Source organism: Odontomachus brunneus, unplaced genomic scaffold (assembly GCF_010583005.1).
Source record: "Odontomachus brunneus isolate Ranch 3 - 2012 unplaced genomic scaffold, Obru_v1 Obru_scaffold_074, whole genome shotgun sequence".
NCBI classification, from domain to species: Eukaryota; Metazoa; Arthropoda; class Insecta; order Hymenoptera; family Formicidae; genus Odontomachus; species Odontomachus brunneus.
In genome coordinates this window covers 677,229-694,315 of record NW_022639524.1, presented here as the reverse complement: position 1 = coordinate 694,315, position 17,087 = coordinate 677,229, and the positions used below count along the sequence as shown (strand labels likewise).

General features: G+C 42.7%; 1 protein-coding gene across 5 annotated transcripts; it reads right to left on the bottom strand.

Annotated features, from left to right (window-relative positions):
- Window positions 1-2,259: 2,259 nt before the first annotated feature.
- Window positions 2,260-4,949, bottom strand: LOC116847140. Of its 5 annotated transcripts, none has more exons than XM_032821823.1 (3): window positions 3,251-4,949; window positions 3,093-3,157; window positions 2,687-2,974 (listed from the first exon to the last, which is right to left on the bottom strand). In XM_032821823.1, exons 1-3 carry the CDS (start codon window positions 3,390-3,392, stop codon window positions 2,732-2,734), a joined length of 450 nt encoding a protein of 149 aa, XP_032677714.1. In that variant the 5' UTR covers window positions 3,393-4,949; the 3' UTR covers window positions 2,687-2,731. The 5 variants fall into 3 exon arrangements, 3 of the variants coding, with proteins under 3 accessions (XP_032677712.1, XP_032677714.1, XP_032677713.1); XM_032821821.1 differs by having other exon boundaries at window positions 2,260-2,974; window positions 3,093-3,607; window positions 3,781-3,819; XR_004378670.1 differs by having other exon boundaries at window positions 3,093-4,949.
- Between the last annotated feature and the right edge of the window lie 12,138 nt (window positions 4,950-17,087).

Here is a 17,087-nt window from a genome sequence, read left to right as displayed (position 1 = left end):
ACCTTTCCAAGGTCGCAAAAACAATTTTTTCATAAGACAAGTTTGATGTAAAATTTTCCGCTCTTTCGAAATCCGCAGTCAAAAATAGGGTGTCCCATTAGAAAAAACCATCGTGACCTTGAAGTAACCTTCAAAATTGACCTCAAGGTCAAAACCAATGGTACAATTGAATGACCCCCTCTGTCCTGGTCAACTTTTATCTAAACCATTTTTTTGTAGATACCGTAATTTGGAAGATATTCGGATCCATAGACTAAAATGACTCACCCTGTACATTATATATATTATCTGTAATATTTATTCTACTCCCTCCATTTGACTCAACATCACAACACTGTGCATTTCCTCCTACGCCTAAGCGAAACCTCGACGTGCGGTGTTCCTCTCTAGTGCCCATCGGTCAACGACGAATGATTCGAATATTTGAACGCGTGGCGCCGCGCAATATCCAGAACGAGGTTCCCCAGAGTCGGCAGCATCTAGAGATCCAGGAGGTGCCGATCCACGTAAGTCACGAGAGCGCCACCTAGAGGTATAGAGAGCAACTGCGCTGTGGACGACCGCTGGTAAGTCATTATTCACTACAATATTTCTATACGCGCGACACTACAATTAACGCCTGCGACTGTCCGATCCACCGTAAGGCTTATACTATGCGTCTTGCGCAAAATCCATCGCGACTACTTTTGATCGCACGGATCCCCGGGTAGAATCACGCGATTTGTTTGGCCTGAAAAATTGCAATCTGATCCCGTGCTAGGGTTTGAGCGCTATTCTTCACGGCAGCGTGGCCGCAACACGCCGGGACGTAACATCAACAAAACCTATTGTAATGATTGAATGCGTCACCGTTGATATGCATTGTCAATATTAAGATTATCTAATAGAAAATTAGTACTTAATACGCCTATCAAGTGCACGATGTAAACCAAGCCATTGACGAGAATAAGTTAGGCCTGAAACACAATACATTGTATGTCGCTGTCGCATGTCGGAACGCAGCCTCAGAACGATGGTTCACTGAGGAGAACTTATTCTCGAAAAATAAATTCTCTCATTGGACTCAGCTGCGTTCCGATATCTAACTCCGACATACAGCGTATTGTGTTCCAGGCCTTACGAGAGTTAGGCTCGATCTACAATAGATGGAGCAAGGAGTAGAAGTAGGCGTAAGAAATAAGCAGTAAGCAAATTGGCCAATTCCATTCTCACGATGCAAGAATAGTCGATTGTAATTGGTCCATTTATTTACTGCTTATTTCTTACTCCTACTCCTTACTCCATCTATTGTAGATAGGTTCTTACGATTCTGCTTAGAATTGCAGAATAAGTCATACTGTCGTCAGTCGTATAAATTGATCAATCACGGTCGATTATTCTTCTTGTACCCGATTATGATTTTTACGACTTACGACTTTACGACACAGATGTCTATACTAAACGGGAGCGTCCCAGATGCACACATTGACAAACGAACACAGCCAACCACAACGGGTATATATCAGTTGGATACGGGGCAATTGGACACAGTCCAATCACAAGTCGCTGTTCCAAGGGACCCTACAAATGTCTCTAATCACACGGTGCTGTGATTGGCTGTGTCCAAATGCACCGTGTCCAAGTGCACCGCTCCCACCACAACACCGTATGCTTAGAGATATTCTAAAGACTCTATAAACAACGATATGGTATGGTTGGATGTGTCTGTTTGTCAATGTGCGCATCTGGGACTCACTCTACTAAACTAGCTTGCTAACAGGCTATCTATGACCGGTATTCATAATCCGATCTTATATTTAAGATTATCTTAAGTACTGTTTTAAGATGTCATTAACCAAAAGACGTATTCGCATCTTAAGACATTGCTTAAGACCATATATAATAAACTAATAGTGAGAAATTAACGGCACATAAGGAGCAAGCACAGATGTCTTAGTGCTATTAAATACTAATATTACTTTATTTAATATTAATATGATTGTGGGAGGATAAAATTGTCCAGTATGTTAAACGCACGTATCGAAATTTTTCTTCGATTATCGTACGAGGAGAATCACCTTCCATACTTAGACCGATCCTTGAGTCCCAATTTTTAAATATATATTTTTATTAAAATCCCAAACCCCTATTAAACAAATGACTCAAATAGATTCCTTATATTATGTTGCGAAAAAACTGCCCCCGCCAGGACTCGAACCTGGAACCTCCCCACTTTCCGGGCGGGACGCCTTTCTATTCGGCTACCGAGGCTTCGACAGTAATCTCGCAACACAATGTTTATAAATTCTCAATATTTTTACTAAGAATAGAGCGCTGGATTCAATATCCGCCACGGAGTAGGAGTTACCCTCCGGCTAGAGATCTTAGTTGTGAAGATGCGGCTTTACTCTTGAAACCAACAAAGCTCTGATCAGAGCGGACGCCTGATAGAACCTAACAGCTAGTGAGTGCGCTAGATATCCGGGCTGCGCAGCGACAAGCATGCCCTCTCTGGTCTCCAAATAAATGCGGACCAACCTTTCTTGAAAGTGACACTGCGGGGAGTAACCCACGCGTCGACCTCTCTCGACGTACAATTCAGCCTTGCTGCGCAACGGGTGTATCGAGCTCGACAGTGCCTTGCTGAAGTATTTAGATAACAAGTATCGTCGGCGTGCATGTAGAGTAGTCTCGCCGGCAAGGTGGAGGACCACGTTACCGGGAATGGATGACATTAAACCGAGGACAACTTTCAGGGCAGCATATTGTAGTTTGTCAAATATAGGCGTATATGATCGTCGTACATCCTGAAATATAATGGATCCGTAATCGAGGAACGATCGAACAAGGGCCTTATAGGCCACAAGCAGGTTCCGAGGATGAGCGCCCCAGACGACCCCGGCGACGGCCTTGAGAATGTTGTTTCTTGCCTGTATTCTTTTCCTGTTCTGCATAAAATGCTCCCTCCAATTAAGATTGGCGTCAAATATGACCCCTAGAAATTTAAAAGATGAAACGAGGGCGACCGGCTCGCCGGCAATGCTCAAAGTGAGTCGATCCCTGGCAATAGTCTTCGCGATAAAGTATATGCGTGTCTTTCCAAAGATACACACCTTGGTTTTGTGGGCGGCGATAGTTAGAACCAAATGAGCGAGATTGTCAGACAGGACGTCCAATCCTGCGGACAGAGATCGGAACAAGTGAGGCAATACCATATTCTTGGAGTAGAGTACGACATCGTCGGCGTATGCCAAAATTTGCACATTCTCACCCAAGTTTCCATGAATACCAGATATGTAAAAATTGAAGAGCAGAGGGCTGAGAATAGATCCCTGAGGAACGCCCCTGGAGGCCACCCTCAAGCCCAGGTTTCGGCCGCCAACATATCCAACGACCCTTCTACCGGTGATCATATGCTCAAGGTGATTATTTTGCCGGGCACACCAGCCTGTCTGAGTATGAAGATCAGGACGTCAGACAAGACATTGTCAAATGTTCCCCTGACGTCAATAAACACCGCTCCAAGGTCCCGGCTCGTGTGTATAGCCTCTTGCATCTCATTGTACAATATAGCGTCGTTGCAGCGTCGTTGTACAATATAGCGTGTTCTTTTTTTTCTAAAACCATACTGATAATTGGGAATGACTTTGGGGTTTTCCAAAAACCACTCAAATCTATTGTATATCATTTTTTCAAGGATTTTCGCTATACAGCTAGTTAGCAAAATAGGCCTGTAATCAGTCAAGCTGGGTTTGGGAATAAACACCATGAAAGAGTCTTTCCATGTTGGCGGATATATACCTTCATTGTACATCCAATTAAATATTTGAAGAAGTTGCCTTTTTGCCGAATCCGGTAAGTTTACAATGATTTTGTTACACATGAGATCCGGTCCCGCCGTCCCAGTTAACTTGACGGAACCAATAGCAAGGAATAACTCGTGTTGGGAGAAAGGTCGAAGAAGGTCCTGCGCAGATAAAAGATCTCGGGTGAGGTAGGAGCAATCAGGAGGAAGGTGAGAAGCGGGCTGAACGGAGAGAGGGATGACGTACCTCTCATGCGGGAACGGAGTCTCGGGCTGTGCCGCAGATCCTCCGCCAGTTGGCGGTACCGCCTTATTGAAAGCGACGCCGGCCGCTACCACAGCCTCCTCGGATTCCTCGCGAGGACAACGCACCTTGCCGGTAAAGACTCTGAGCGTATTCCACATCTGCGAATTGCAGGTTTGTAGGTTCATACTTGCGTAGAATTTTTTAAAACTCTGCAACTTGATCTGCTTCATGCGCTTTCGCGAGTTCCTGACCGATGAGTTGTACATTTGAAGATTGTGTATGTTCGGCCTGCTTACAAATTGTTTAAAACATTCTCTCCTATCCCTCATTAGATCGGAGCATTCCTGATTCCACCATATAGTGGGCGCACGTGTGGTAGGATAACTGTGTCTGCGAATCTAGCCACCGGACGATCCGATGCATGCGAGTAGCCTGTCAACAAAGCTGCTGTACGCATCATTTACGCCTTTGAATGAGGTTTCAGGGTGCTCTTCCATGGAAAGACGAAATCTTCTCCAATCCACCTTTCCCAGCACGATGCGAGGGCGGCATGTGGGTCTCCGAGGGTGAACTCCACACAGGCTGACAATAATAGGAGTATAGTCCTACCCAGGAAAGTCGGTGATCGGGCAGCAGGAAGTGCAGTCAACAAGATCTGGTGAAATAAAAGTCAGATCAATGATACTGGCTTTGGATCTGTCGGCAGAGTACCAGGTGTAAAAGTCCCGAGCAAGACAGACCAAGTCCGACATGATCGAGGCATCGGCAATAGCCCTGCCCTCAGTGTCCTCATCACAGGAGTCAAGGGTGTCCCACATGGAGTGGTGCGCGTTAAAGTCGCCGCAAAGGACGACATTGCTTAGACGATTGATAGCGAGAAAAAACTTTCTCCAATGATCTTTCACTTTACGACCACAAGAGCCTCGCGGTGCATTGTAAACAGTAATTATATGCATGCAGGAGTCTTGCTTAAAGGAAACGCAAATCGCGCATACGTCGACGAAAATCGTCTCCAGCTCCGAAAAGATCGGCAGAGAAAAAGGTTGATAGGCGATGCCTTTACGGACCAGAATGACCACACCACCACGTCTTCTAGACCGGGAGCGGTGCACTTGGACACGGTGCATTTGGACACAGCCAATCACAGCACCGTGTGATTAGAGACATTTGTAGGGTCCCTTGGAACAGCGACTTGTGATTGGACTGTGTCCAATTGCCCCGTGTCCAACTGATATACACTCTTCTAGACCTGGGGCATTGAATCATACAGTAATTACCCAGTAGCGATTTTGTTTTGTTCCACGGACAATTTTGTTTCGGACAGGCATATGATCTCAGCGGGCTGAGCGGGCGTCACAGAATAAAAAGAGATAGCATGCTTTGGATCACCATTCTCTTTTTCAAATGACACGTGGTGGGGCACTCCAGCATCTCCTTATGTTTAGAGTGGGGGTTTACATTGGTTCTCCTACATAGTATGTTTCCCTCGAAGCATTTTTATTACATGCATATAAAATACTTTATACACATATAAAACATTTTATTATCACAATATATCGATAATTATTCTGTTATATTATTTTTCTCTTCCATGCCTTTCAATTCCCCTTTATTCCTTTCCCACATTCTTTTTATCCCCACTATGCGTCGTTAGAGAAAGACAGAATGGTGACCAAAGTATGCTATCTTTTTCTATTCTGTGACACGTTTAGCTATAGGAAACATTGAGAACACGCAGTCTGGGAGTTGGGTTTCGGCCGCCGTCTGGTATGCATCGCGTGTAGTTGCTTCTCACCTTTTTCGTTTGGGAGATCTACCTTTTGCGTTTTTCCTTCGGGCTTTTTATTCTGAATACTGGCTTTCGACCTGGCTTTGTCTCTGGACTTGTCTGATTTCTTATTTTTTTGTGGTGATTGGGTTAATCTATTTCTTTCACCTACACGTTTATGCGCTTTCTTTATCTACCTGGTGCTTACGTGACTCGGTTTTCGATCTAAACTCGGTTTGTGCTTCTTATACTTCGTATCATCTATTTTTCATCGTGCTCATATACTGTGCACGTATATATCACGTGTTCTGGTTGTTTGTATTATCGCCCACTTCTCACCTCTCATGATGGACTCAGACGATCTCTTGTCCCAACAAGGACAGAGCAACACGAAGACTGATCCCGGAAAGGATATACATAAAGCGGTTGTCGACCAAGTTTTGAATTACGACGTAATGGATATTCAATCTTTATCATCCTATGAGGAGCTATCCGATGATTCGGGAAGTATACAACCAACTACTTCTATCTCTGGTATTCCGAAGAATCCATCTGTTGCTAATCAAATGTGATCCTTCTTTGATCAAGACCGAAAGACTTAGGTCGGTATTCATAGTCAGATCTTACGAGTATATTTAAGATCAACTTAAGTACTGTCTTAAGATGTCATGAACCAATCACAGAGTCGTATTCGCATCTTAAGACATTACTTAAGACGATCTTGAAATAAGATTCGACTATAAATACCGGCCTTAGTGTAGTATTTAGTAAAAGTTACTAGCAATAGTTACTAGTCGACGATTGCGATTGCGACGAATGGATTAATAGTTTTAATTTGTGAACGCGCCGTATTATAAGCGGATCGAATGTAGAGCAAAGACGACGCTCATAAGTAGATACTTTTTGTTTAATATCACGATTATGATATAATAAACGTACTCGTTTAACATGTTTTGTGTGTGGGGGTGAGCTTGATTGTCTTTTAAGAATATAAGCACAAGTCTACCGATAATATATTACACTTAGGAAAAAGTTAAGCATACCTAATATCAATCCTTACAGTGGAACTATCAAGAAAGCTTCTTCTGGCCCACGCATCACGTCTGATATCAGAGTTAACTCTTCGATCTCTAAGAGAAAGCTGGCTAATATTAAAAAGCCTCGTTCTAGTGATAATTTAATCTCATTGTTTCTCCCTTACCTTCCCCTAATATTTCTCATTCCTTTATTCCCAACCCTATTTTATCCTCCTCAGTTAAGGATGGTCTGAAGACTTCTTCTGATCCCGTTCTTGACCCTCCTCTTGCCCCATTCTCCCTCCCAACGCTTCTATTGCTCCTCCGATTTTTTCCTTGAATGATAATTCCCCTGTCAATACTTCGAGTGTATCATTTCCCAGCGCTGTGAATAACCGCCGTGTCTGCGATTGTCGCCTGTGCCTCCCCCGCCGCTCGGGTTATGCCGGGTGCAGTATCGGCTCTGGCTAGCTCTCGTACTAGTCCGATCCAGTCTGTGAAAGCTTTCAATAAGAAATTATTCTCACAGCTAAGTATATCTAATAATAAATTGTCTAAGTCATTTCTTAATTTTCTTTCCACTTATTTTGCTCATTCTTCCTCTGCTTCTGAATCAGATCTCTCATTCCACTTTGATAAATCTCATATTTCTGATTTCAAGGCTTGATTTCTGACTTATCCAATCTTTGTTCTTCTTTATTTTTTGAAGATAACTAATAAAATGGCGCCTTCCGTTATTAACTGTAATTTTACTGTGCATTTTTCTCATGGTTTCAATATTATCCGGTGGAATATTAGATCCTTCTCTGCTAGATCTGTAGATTTGGTTGATTTAGTTAACGATTTTCACCCTGAGATTATCTGTCTATCTGATACTTGTGTTTCTCAAAATTCGGATTGTTTTCCTAACTCTCCTGTACGTGATTATCTCTTCCTTAATTCGAGACTCTTGTCTGCGGGGGGTGGCACCGGTTTTCTTATCAATAGACACATCACCTTTGCTATTCAAAATTTTCCGTTTCTTGAATCCATCTATAGAGATTATGACGTTGATTTTATGTGTTTGAAAATTTTTCTTTCAAATAATTTCACTTTTCTTCTGGTTTCCATTTATAATCCTCCCGGTCGTATCTCTCGTAATTCTGATTCTATTTTTTGGGTTAATTTCTTTAATGGCTTTTCTGATTTTGATAATGTTATAATCTGTGGGGATTTTAACGCTCACATTCCTTTCTGGTCGTCTATTCCGTCTAAATACAACGATGAAGGTCGTAGATTAGAGTTTGCTGTATCTCAATCTCTTGTTTATATTGGTAACCGCAACCCTACTTGGATTTCATTAGACAGCTCTACTAGAAGTGTTATTGATTTTTTATTTGTTTCTGATTCCATTGCTTTGTTAGCTTCTTATTCAGTTTTGGATCAAACTTATAATAGCGATCATTTTCCGTCTTTTATCACTTTATTCTATTAATCCCGTTTTACGTAGGCCATCTCTTAAATAAAATAAAATTGTGTGGTTTGATGTCGTTAAAGCTCTCGATCATCTCCCTCCAAGCTTTTTTATTTTTGACAAAGATCCTGCTGATTGCTATTGTAGGTTTATGAGTTGCCTCACAGATAACTTGATCTCTTGTGGTGCTTCTTTCTGTAACAAAAAAAGTAAAAGTTTTCTTAACCTTTCGGCTATCTGGTGGACGGAATGTAGTAATTTGACTTTCGAGCGCAAAAATGCTTTTAAACTTTTTACCTCTAATCCCTCTTTAGCTAACCTAATTAATTATCGCGTCACTGCGGCTAGAGTTAAGAAGGACCTACTGAATATTAAACTTAATTCTTTTAGAGATTTCTGGTCCTTTATCGACCCAAAAGCTAATCCCGCCGTTGTCTAGCGCACTTTAAAATCGTTTAAAGGCAGAAAACTTCCCCAACTATTGGCGGATCACGAAACTGGCATCTCCTCAGCCCGCACTGCCTGTGATGAGGCCGTACCTCTGGTCTGGAATGCTCCTTCGATCCCTCCTCTCTCGGATAACTATGTAATTGATTTTTTTACGTCTGTTTTCCCTAGTGTAGATTTGGATTCTTTTTGGAACTCGGTCCATGTGTGTAGCAACGAAATTGTTAAACCCTTTAGATGGGATGAATTTTGCAGAGCTATTGATGGTGTCAACAATCGCTCAGTTCATGGCCCTGACTTTATTTCTAATCAAGTTTTAGTTAGATTGCCTAAGTCTATTAAAGTATATTTGTTTAAATTGTTTAATAAAATGTTTAACTTGGGTTCCTACCCTGTAGTTTGGTCAGAATATTTTATGGTGTTTATTCCTAAAGCAAACTCCAACGCTATGAGACCTATCTCTATTTCGAATAGCCTCCTGAAGATCTATGAAAGAATGATCTGTCTTAGGTTATCTTGGTGGTTGGAAAATAATCGGTTCTTCGCCGATATGCAATTTGGTTTTCGTAAGACTAGATCTACTATTGATAATCTTCTTTTGCTCTCCGCTGCCATTCAACAAGGTTTTTTTAGGAATGCGTTTACTGGTGTCATTTTCATTGACTTGCATAAAGCCTTTGACACTTTTTCCTCACACTATGTCGAACATTTTAAAATCCTGTTCTCTTCAATATTTATACCTCTTTTATTTTCCGCTCCCTTCCGGAAGATGTTCATTATCTCGCCTATGCGGATGACATTTGTCTGTATACCTCTAGTCAACTCATACCTGTTGTATATGACTTGATTAATAAAGCTTTAGCTATTTTCAGTGAAAATATTAATCAGCTTGGTCTTGAAATATCATGTCCTAAGTCTTCCTTTTGTTTGTTCTCTAAAGACAGACTTATCAAAGCTAATAATTTTATTTATAAGTGGCATTTAAAGATTAAGCTTAACGACGCTATTATCTCAAAGATCGAATCGGTTAAATTTCTTGATGTTATTTTTGATAGAAAATTAAAGAGAAAAATCACTGTTTAGAGCTTCGTAGGAAAATTCGCTCCAAGTTATCCGTCATTATGTCAATCAGCAGGTCATCAGCAGGTTTGAAGTGGGGTGCACACCCATTTAATTTACTAAATATTTACAAGGGCTGGATTCGTTCCGCCCTTGAATACGGATCTCAGGCTTTTGCTAACTTGGATCCTTTCATTGGTATTATCTTGGATAGAATTCAACATGAAGCTCTCAGAATTGTTCTCGGTGCTATAAACACGACTCCCACAAACGTACTATTACACATGGCTGGTGAAGTTCCTCTCGGTATTCGTAGAGAATTCATCTTCCGCAAATATTTTTTCAGTTGTTTTGCTATTAAAGAACACCCCGTAAGGAGACTCGCCTATTCTTTGCATCATAGAGATTTGTCGCTGCCCTCCTGTATAAGTGAACCCTTCTTCGCATCTTTTCATCATTTTTTTCCTAAATATCTTTTTGAGTTACAGGTCACAAATCTCCCTGTCTCTATTGACTATAATTTTCTTGTCTTGCGTATGTCCTCCATCGGACAATAATTGGTAATAATTGTTTAAACTCTGTTGATTCTTTTACAAATGATATATTGGCTGGGTCACCTGTTTATGCTTCTCCGAATGTGGAGGAATGCTTTAGCAAACATCTTGCGAGTAATTCCGATTGTTTTTTGGATTAACTTTGTTAATGGTTTCTCTGACTTTGAGAATGTTATAATTTGCGGCGACTTTAACGCATATATTCCTTCCTGGTCGTCTGTCCCGTCCAGATATAATGAGGAAGGTCGCAAATTAGAGCCTGCTGTTTCCCAATCTCGTTTTGTCTATATTGGGGATGGCAGCCCTACTTGGTCTTCGTTTGATGGCTCTTCCAGAAGTGTGATAGATTTCTTTTGCTTCTGATTCTGTCGCTTTGCTTGCCTCGTATTCAGTTCTGAATCAATTATATAATAGCGATCATTTTCCATCTCTCATCTCTTTATTTGGATGTTCCATTAATTCCGTTTTACGTAGGCCAACTCTTTTATTGAATGATGTTGTATGGTCTGATATTGTGAGTATCCTCGACTCTCTTCCTTTTAACCTTCCTATCTTTGGTAAGGATCCTGCTGTCTGCTACGATATTTTTACGAGTTGGATCACTGATACTTTAATCTCTTGTGGTGTTTCCTTCTGTTGTAAAAGAGGTGAAAGCTCTCCTAATCCTCCGGCTATTTGGTAGTCGGACGAATGCAACAATTTGACTTCTGAACGCAAAAACGCTTTTAAACTTTTTTTCTCTAACCCTTCTTTAGTTAATCTGAGTAATTATCGCGTCACTGCCGCTAGAGTAAAAAAGGAATTGCTTAATATTAAACTTAATTCTTTTAGGAACTTCTACTCTTCTATCGACTCAAGGGCGAATTCCTGTTGTCGAACCTTAAAATCTTTTAAAAATAGGAAACTTCCCCAACCGTCTGCTGATCACGAAGTTGTCGTTTCCTCGGCCCGCTCTGCCTTTGATGAGGCCGTGCCTCTGGTTTGGAACGCGCCTCCGATCCCTCCTCTCTCGGATAATTATATTATTGATTATTTTACGTCTATCTCTCCTAATGTTGATTTGGCCCTTTTTTGGAATTCGGTACATGAATGTTGCAACGAAATCATTAAACCCTTTAGATGGGATGAATTTTGTAGAGCTTTGGATTGTGCTAACAAGGATTCAGCTCATGGCCCTGATCTCATCTCTAATCAGGTTTTAATTAAATTGCCTAAGTTTACTTGTATTAAAGTTTACTTGTTTAAACTGTTTAATAAAATGTTTAACTTGGGTTTTTATCCCGCTGCGTTTTCTGAATATTTTATGGTGTTTATCCCTAAGGCCAACTCCAACGCTATGAGACCTATCTCTATCTCGAATAGTTTACTTAAGATCTATAAGAGAATGTTCTATCTCAGGCTGTCTTGATGGCTGGAAAATAATCGGTTTTTTGCTGACATACAATTTGATTTCCGTAAATTTAGGTCCACCACTGATAATCTTTTTTTGCTCTCCGCTGCCATTCAACAAGGTTTTTTCAGAAATGCGTTCACCGGTGTTGTTTTTATTGACTTGCGTAAAGCTTTTGACACGGTACGTCCTTGCACTTTGTTAAACATTTTAAAGCAGTTGCACTTGCCTAAAAAATACTTGAAATTTCTAGAATTTTTGATGTGCCATAGATCTGTTGAGGGGTTTGTTTGAAGGGGGCACTTCGCTGGGCTCCAGGAGTGCTAAATGTGGTCTCCCCCAGGGTTCAGTGCTCAGCCCTATCTTTTTTAATATTTATACTTCCTTTATTTTTCGTTCTCTTCCGGAGGATGTTTACTACCTCGCTTATGCGGATGATGTTTGCTTGTACACCTCCGGTCAACTTATACCGGTTGTGTACGATCTGATTAATAGGGCTTTAGCTATTTTCAATGATAGCATTAGTCAGCTTGGTCTTGCAGTTTCATGTTCCAAGTCTGCCTTTTGCTAGTTTTCAAAGGATATTAAAGCTTGTAACAACCGTACTCCGCGTGTCGGTTGGTGTCGTTGCCGCGGATGTATTCGCTCGTCGGAGTCCGGGTTCGTGAAATAAACGGACGCGGAATGTAAGATAAAAATAACAAAAAGATTTATTTAGCCTTGGTACAGAGTGTTCGCGTATTAGTATACAAAGTTTCTGGGTGACGGCGCCAGTTACCGGATCGCGGTTTCGGTAGGCCGCGATAGGTAAGTCGGTAGGCGGAGCGTATAACGCGATGGCTAGGCTCGCCTCGGAGATTCGGCAGGCGGTCGCGTGTCGTGATTCGGTGTTCGCGATTCGTACGCGGTTCGCGTGGCTGGTCGCGGGGACCGCGCGGTGTCGGCGGTATCGAAGTCGTAGCACAGTGTCGTATGCTGTCTTCGCGGTTTTGACAGCTACGCGTTCGCTTGCCCGTCGGCGTCGCAAGAGACGAGATGGGGCGTGAGTAGCCGATGTATCGGCGTATTCACACCCGATCTCGCTCGTCGAAAGGTAACGAACAAGGGTCGAGAAAGCTCGACAGAGCGCAGCTAGCTTACTGGCTTCGGTCCTTGTTCGGGATGTCGACGGGATGCAAACTAGAGTCGATAAAGATCGGCAGAGCACAGCTAACGTACTGGCTTCGGTCCTAGTTTGCGAGGATGTGATCGTTGGCAGGTTTAGGAAGCAGATACGAGTCGGTCGTAGGCCTTGCTCTCCGCTGTGTAGCATCGAGTTCGGTTGACGGTCCGGATCGGTCTGGTCCTGATTAATTCGGCGTCGCGGATTATATACTTGACGCTTCTTTGTCTGCTCGCCGTACACGTGCGCGTCGCGTGCTCGCGGCGCTCGCTCGCTATTGTTTCCGCTGTGCCCGATTTTTCGCGTGATCTTTGTTCGCTTTGTTTATACTCGTTATCGTGTTTTGTTTGTCGGCCTTTCGGCGTTTATTGTTGGCGCAACGCGCCGGTGCACGGCCCGACTGATGGTCGGTCGGGCCGGAGTAGTGACGATGCAGGTGTGCATCGTTACAAGCTGATAATTTTATTGATAAGTAGCACTTAAAGATCAAGCTCAATAATGCTATTATCGCTAAGGTTAATTCGTTTAAATTTCTTGGTGTTATTTTTGATAGGAAATTAAATTGGAAAAATCACTGTTTAGAGCTTCGTAGGAAGTTTCGTTCCAAGCTGTCCGTCATTAAGTCTATAGCTGGTTTGAAGTGGGGTGCTCACCTTTCTAATCTGTTAAATATTTACAAAGGTTGGATTCGTTCCGCTCTCGAATACGGATCTCAGGCATTCGCTAACCTGGATTCTCTTATCGATATTATCTTGGATAGAATCCAATACGAAGCTCTCAGAACTGTTCTCGGTGTCATGAGTACGATTAACGTTTACACCCATTAACGTTTTGTTGCACATGGCTGGTGAGGCCCCTCTCGGTATACGTAGAGAACTCGCCTTCCGCAACTATGTTTTTGACTGTTTTGCTATTAAAGAACACCTCGTTAGGAAGCTTGCCTACTCTCTGCATTTCAGAGACTTGACACGACCTCCTGTGTAAGTAAACCCTTTTTCGCCTCTTTTCATTATTTTTTTGCTGAATATCTTTTTAAATTACAGGTTACTAACCTTCCTATTTCTATTAACTATAATTTTCTTGTATCTTGTGTATGTCCTCCGTCGGACACTTTAATTGGTCACAATTGTTTGGATTCTGTCGTTTCGTGGCGACGGTGCGAACCGACGGCGAGAGACAGGCGACTGCGAGCCGTGCAGCTCCTGAGGCCCGGCTGCCCGTCGTATACGGTTTGGTACGGACATACACGTTCTGTACGGAACAATTTAGATACCAGGGTAGCGATCATGAATCTTTCACGTGAACTTCATTTTCATTTTTCACTTTTCACTGTAAGTTATTTCACATGAAAAGTGAACAATGAAAATGTGAAAAGCAATATTTATGTAATATAGATTATTAAAATTAAAATGTAATTACAGTATACAAAATGTAACATATAACATATTAATAAACATTATACAACTTAAATTTATAGTTATAATATAATAATATTGTTGCACTCGCGAGTCGAGAACGTCGCACTCGCGGACGCGGAAGAAATAAACAACTCGTTATAGAAAAGAAAAGAACTTTAATGTGAAAACTAGATTCTTGACAGAGTCACACGTCTGGCTCGCGCGCTAGCCGTTTCACAACTCTCTCTCTCAGCTGTTGTTTGTCAACCGCTCCATGACAACCGTACTCCGGCTCAGGACTCGCATGCATCTTGAACGCCGTGAATGTTGCGCATGCAACAATATAATATGAGTTTAATAAATGAGACGACCGTGAAAGGTGAATTCTCAAAACGTGAAATATTTCACATGAATTTTCAGTTTGCTTGTAGATGTTCTTCTTTATATATAAATTGTGTAAGTTTCCATGAAAATTTTTAAGCATCAAGCGATTTAAGTGATTTAAATGTGAAAAAAATGTAATACTACTGTTTCGAACTGCCCGGGATTTTGAGCGGCTAGTTCGTTATGCCGTCGGACCACCGTCGACTGCTACGTGTGATGCGCGACAATAGTGTCGTGCTATCCTATTCAGGAGCCTCGTAAGATAGGATGAGGCAAGTGTGCTGTAAGGTGTGCAAGCACGGCGTGGTCCTGTAGCGGACCCGCGTATAGTAGCCCGGCGCCTCCGTGCTGGGAAAAAAAATCCCCCTTTCCGGAGGAAGGTAATCACTCAGAGAATGGAGACACTGATCCGTCTCCTTTCGTGAGCGTCGGAGTCAAGTCCAACTGAGATTCAGCTCTGTTTGGCGAGGGAGCAATAGAGGCTGAGTCTGAGATGATATACAGGCGAGCCTAACTCGCCTGAACAGTCGCGCACGCGGCGAAGGCTATGTCTCGTAGGGAGAGCCTAAACGCGAATGTAACTCTGAATCGCGTATGCGACGGAATCTAAGTCTAACGTTGACTTATACGTAACCGTGGACGTGCGTTGATAAAGCCGCGTATGTGACTAACGCTAAGTCTCGTCGAGATTAGAAGCGAATATCCCTCGCGTATTGAGTCGCGGGTGCGACGATCTAGAAGTCCTGAGTAGACTTATACCAGCGAACTCGGTTCGCGTGAGCGCTGAGCCCCTGGCAGCGGAGCAATAGCGGCGTGGCTCGCGTGAGAGCTGCGGCCCTGGCAGCAGAGTTCCTGATAACAACGACGACCCACGCGGAGTCGTGAGCCCGACAGTATAGCGTTCTGTCGAACTGATACACGCTGTCTGCGATACTTGGCTATCGCGAAAGAAAGCATCCACCGCGGTGGAGGCTCTGAGGTAATCCGAATGGTCGCGCGAAGCCTTCTCTCAATCCTCGACCGTATTGAGAAGGTGGAGAGATCCGTGAAGTTACTTAAATACTCGTAACCAAATGCCAACGTGTCTCAGATACTCTAAAGTGAAGATCAATGCAGAGATGCAAAAGAATATCTCTAGTGAGGCAAATGCTCAACGTGCTTGCGCACTGAAGAAAGCGATATGAAGCTAGCTTGAACTCAAAAGAATACCTCAACGAGGCAGTGACCAAATGTGCTAACGCAGTCAAAAAGTCTCGAGTGGTTCCTCGCGGCGCCTTATATAGGCGCCGAAGCGAAATCTGACCGCGAGTAACGGCTCTGACTGACGCTGTCGCCGCGTCGCGGTGCCGGGGCACACTGGGCGGCGGGAGACCGGCGATTGCGAGTCGAGCGGCGCCTGGGGCTTGGCCGCCCGCCGTACACGCTCCGCGAGGACGCAAACATTCCGTCCGGAACAACTACGCTCGCATATTATGTACAAAGTAAGTAGAATTTCTTATAGTGACTTTAATTTTTATGATTATACGACAATTGGCATTTGACATAAGAATCCTACATCCATTAAAAATGAACAACAAAAGCCAATTGAAGAGTGGGACCCGATTGACCACGATACGATTGGACACAGATTGTAATGATTGACACATTATATATATATATATATATATATATATATATATATAATATATATATATATATATATATATATATATATATGTATATTTTATGTATTCCAGTCAAAGCGTTCTGCATCGATCGAAACAAATGGTAGTCGGAAGGGGCAAGATCTGGGCTATAAGGCGGGTGAGCCAGAACTTCCCATCCGCTATTTTCCAAATAGTTTTTAACCGGAACAGCAACATGAGGCCGAGCGTTGTCATGGTGAAAGATTATGGACTCGTGTCTGGTCGCATATTCTGGACGTTTTTCGGCTATAGCTCGCTTTAAACGGATCAATTGTTGCCTGTAGAAGTCTCCCGTGATGGTTTGACCAGGTTTTAGCAGCTCATAGTGGATCACACCCTTCTGATCCCACCAAATACAGAGCATTACCTTGGCATCATGGATATTCGGCTTCGGCGTTGATGTTCCCGGTTGGCCGGGCTTTACATACGATTTTTTGCGTTTCGGGTTGTCGTAGTGAATCCATTTTTCGTCCCCGGTAATGATTCGATGCAGAAAAGACTTCTTTTTGTACCGTTCAAGCAACATTTCGGACATGCAAAATCGTCGTTCGATATCTCTCGGTTTCAATTCGTATGGGACCCAATTTCCTTGCTTTTGGATGTATCCCGCGGCTTTGAGTCGTTTCGAAATAGCTTGTTGAGTAACTTCCAATGTTCTTGCGAGCTCTTTTTGCGTTTGACACGAATCTTGATCGAGTAATGTTTCTAATTCTTCATCTTCAAACTTTTTCGGTTGACCCG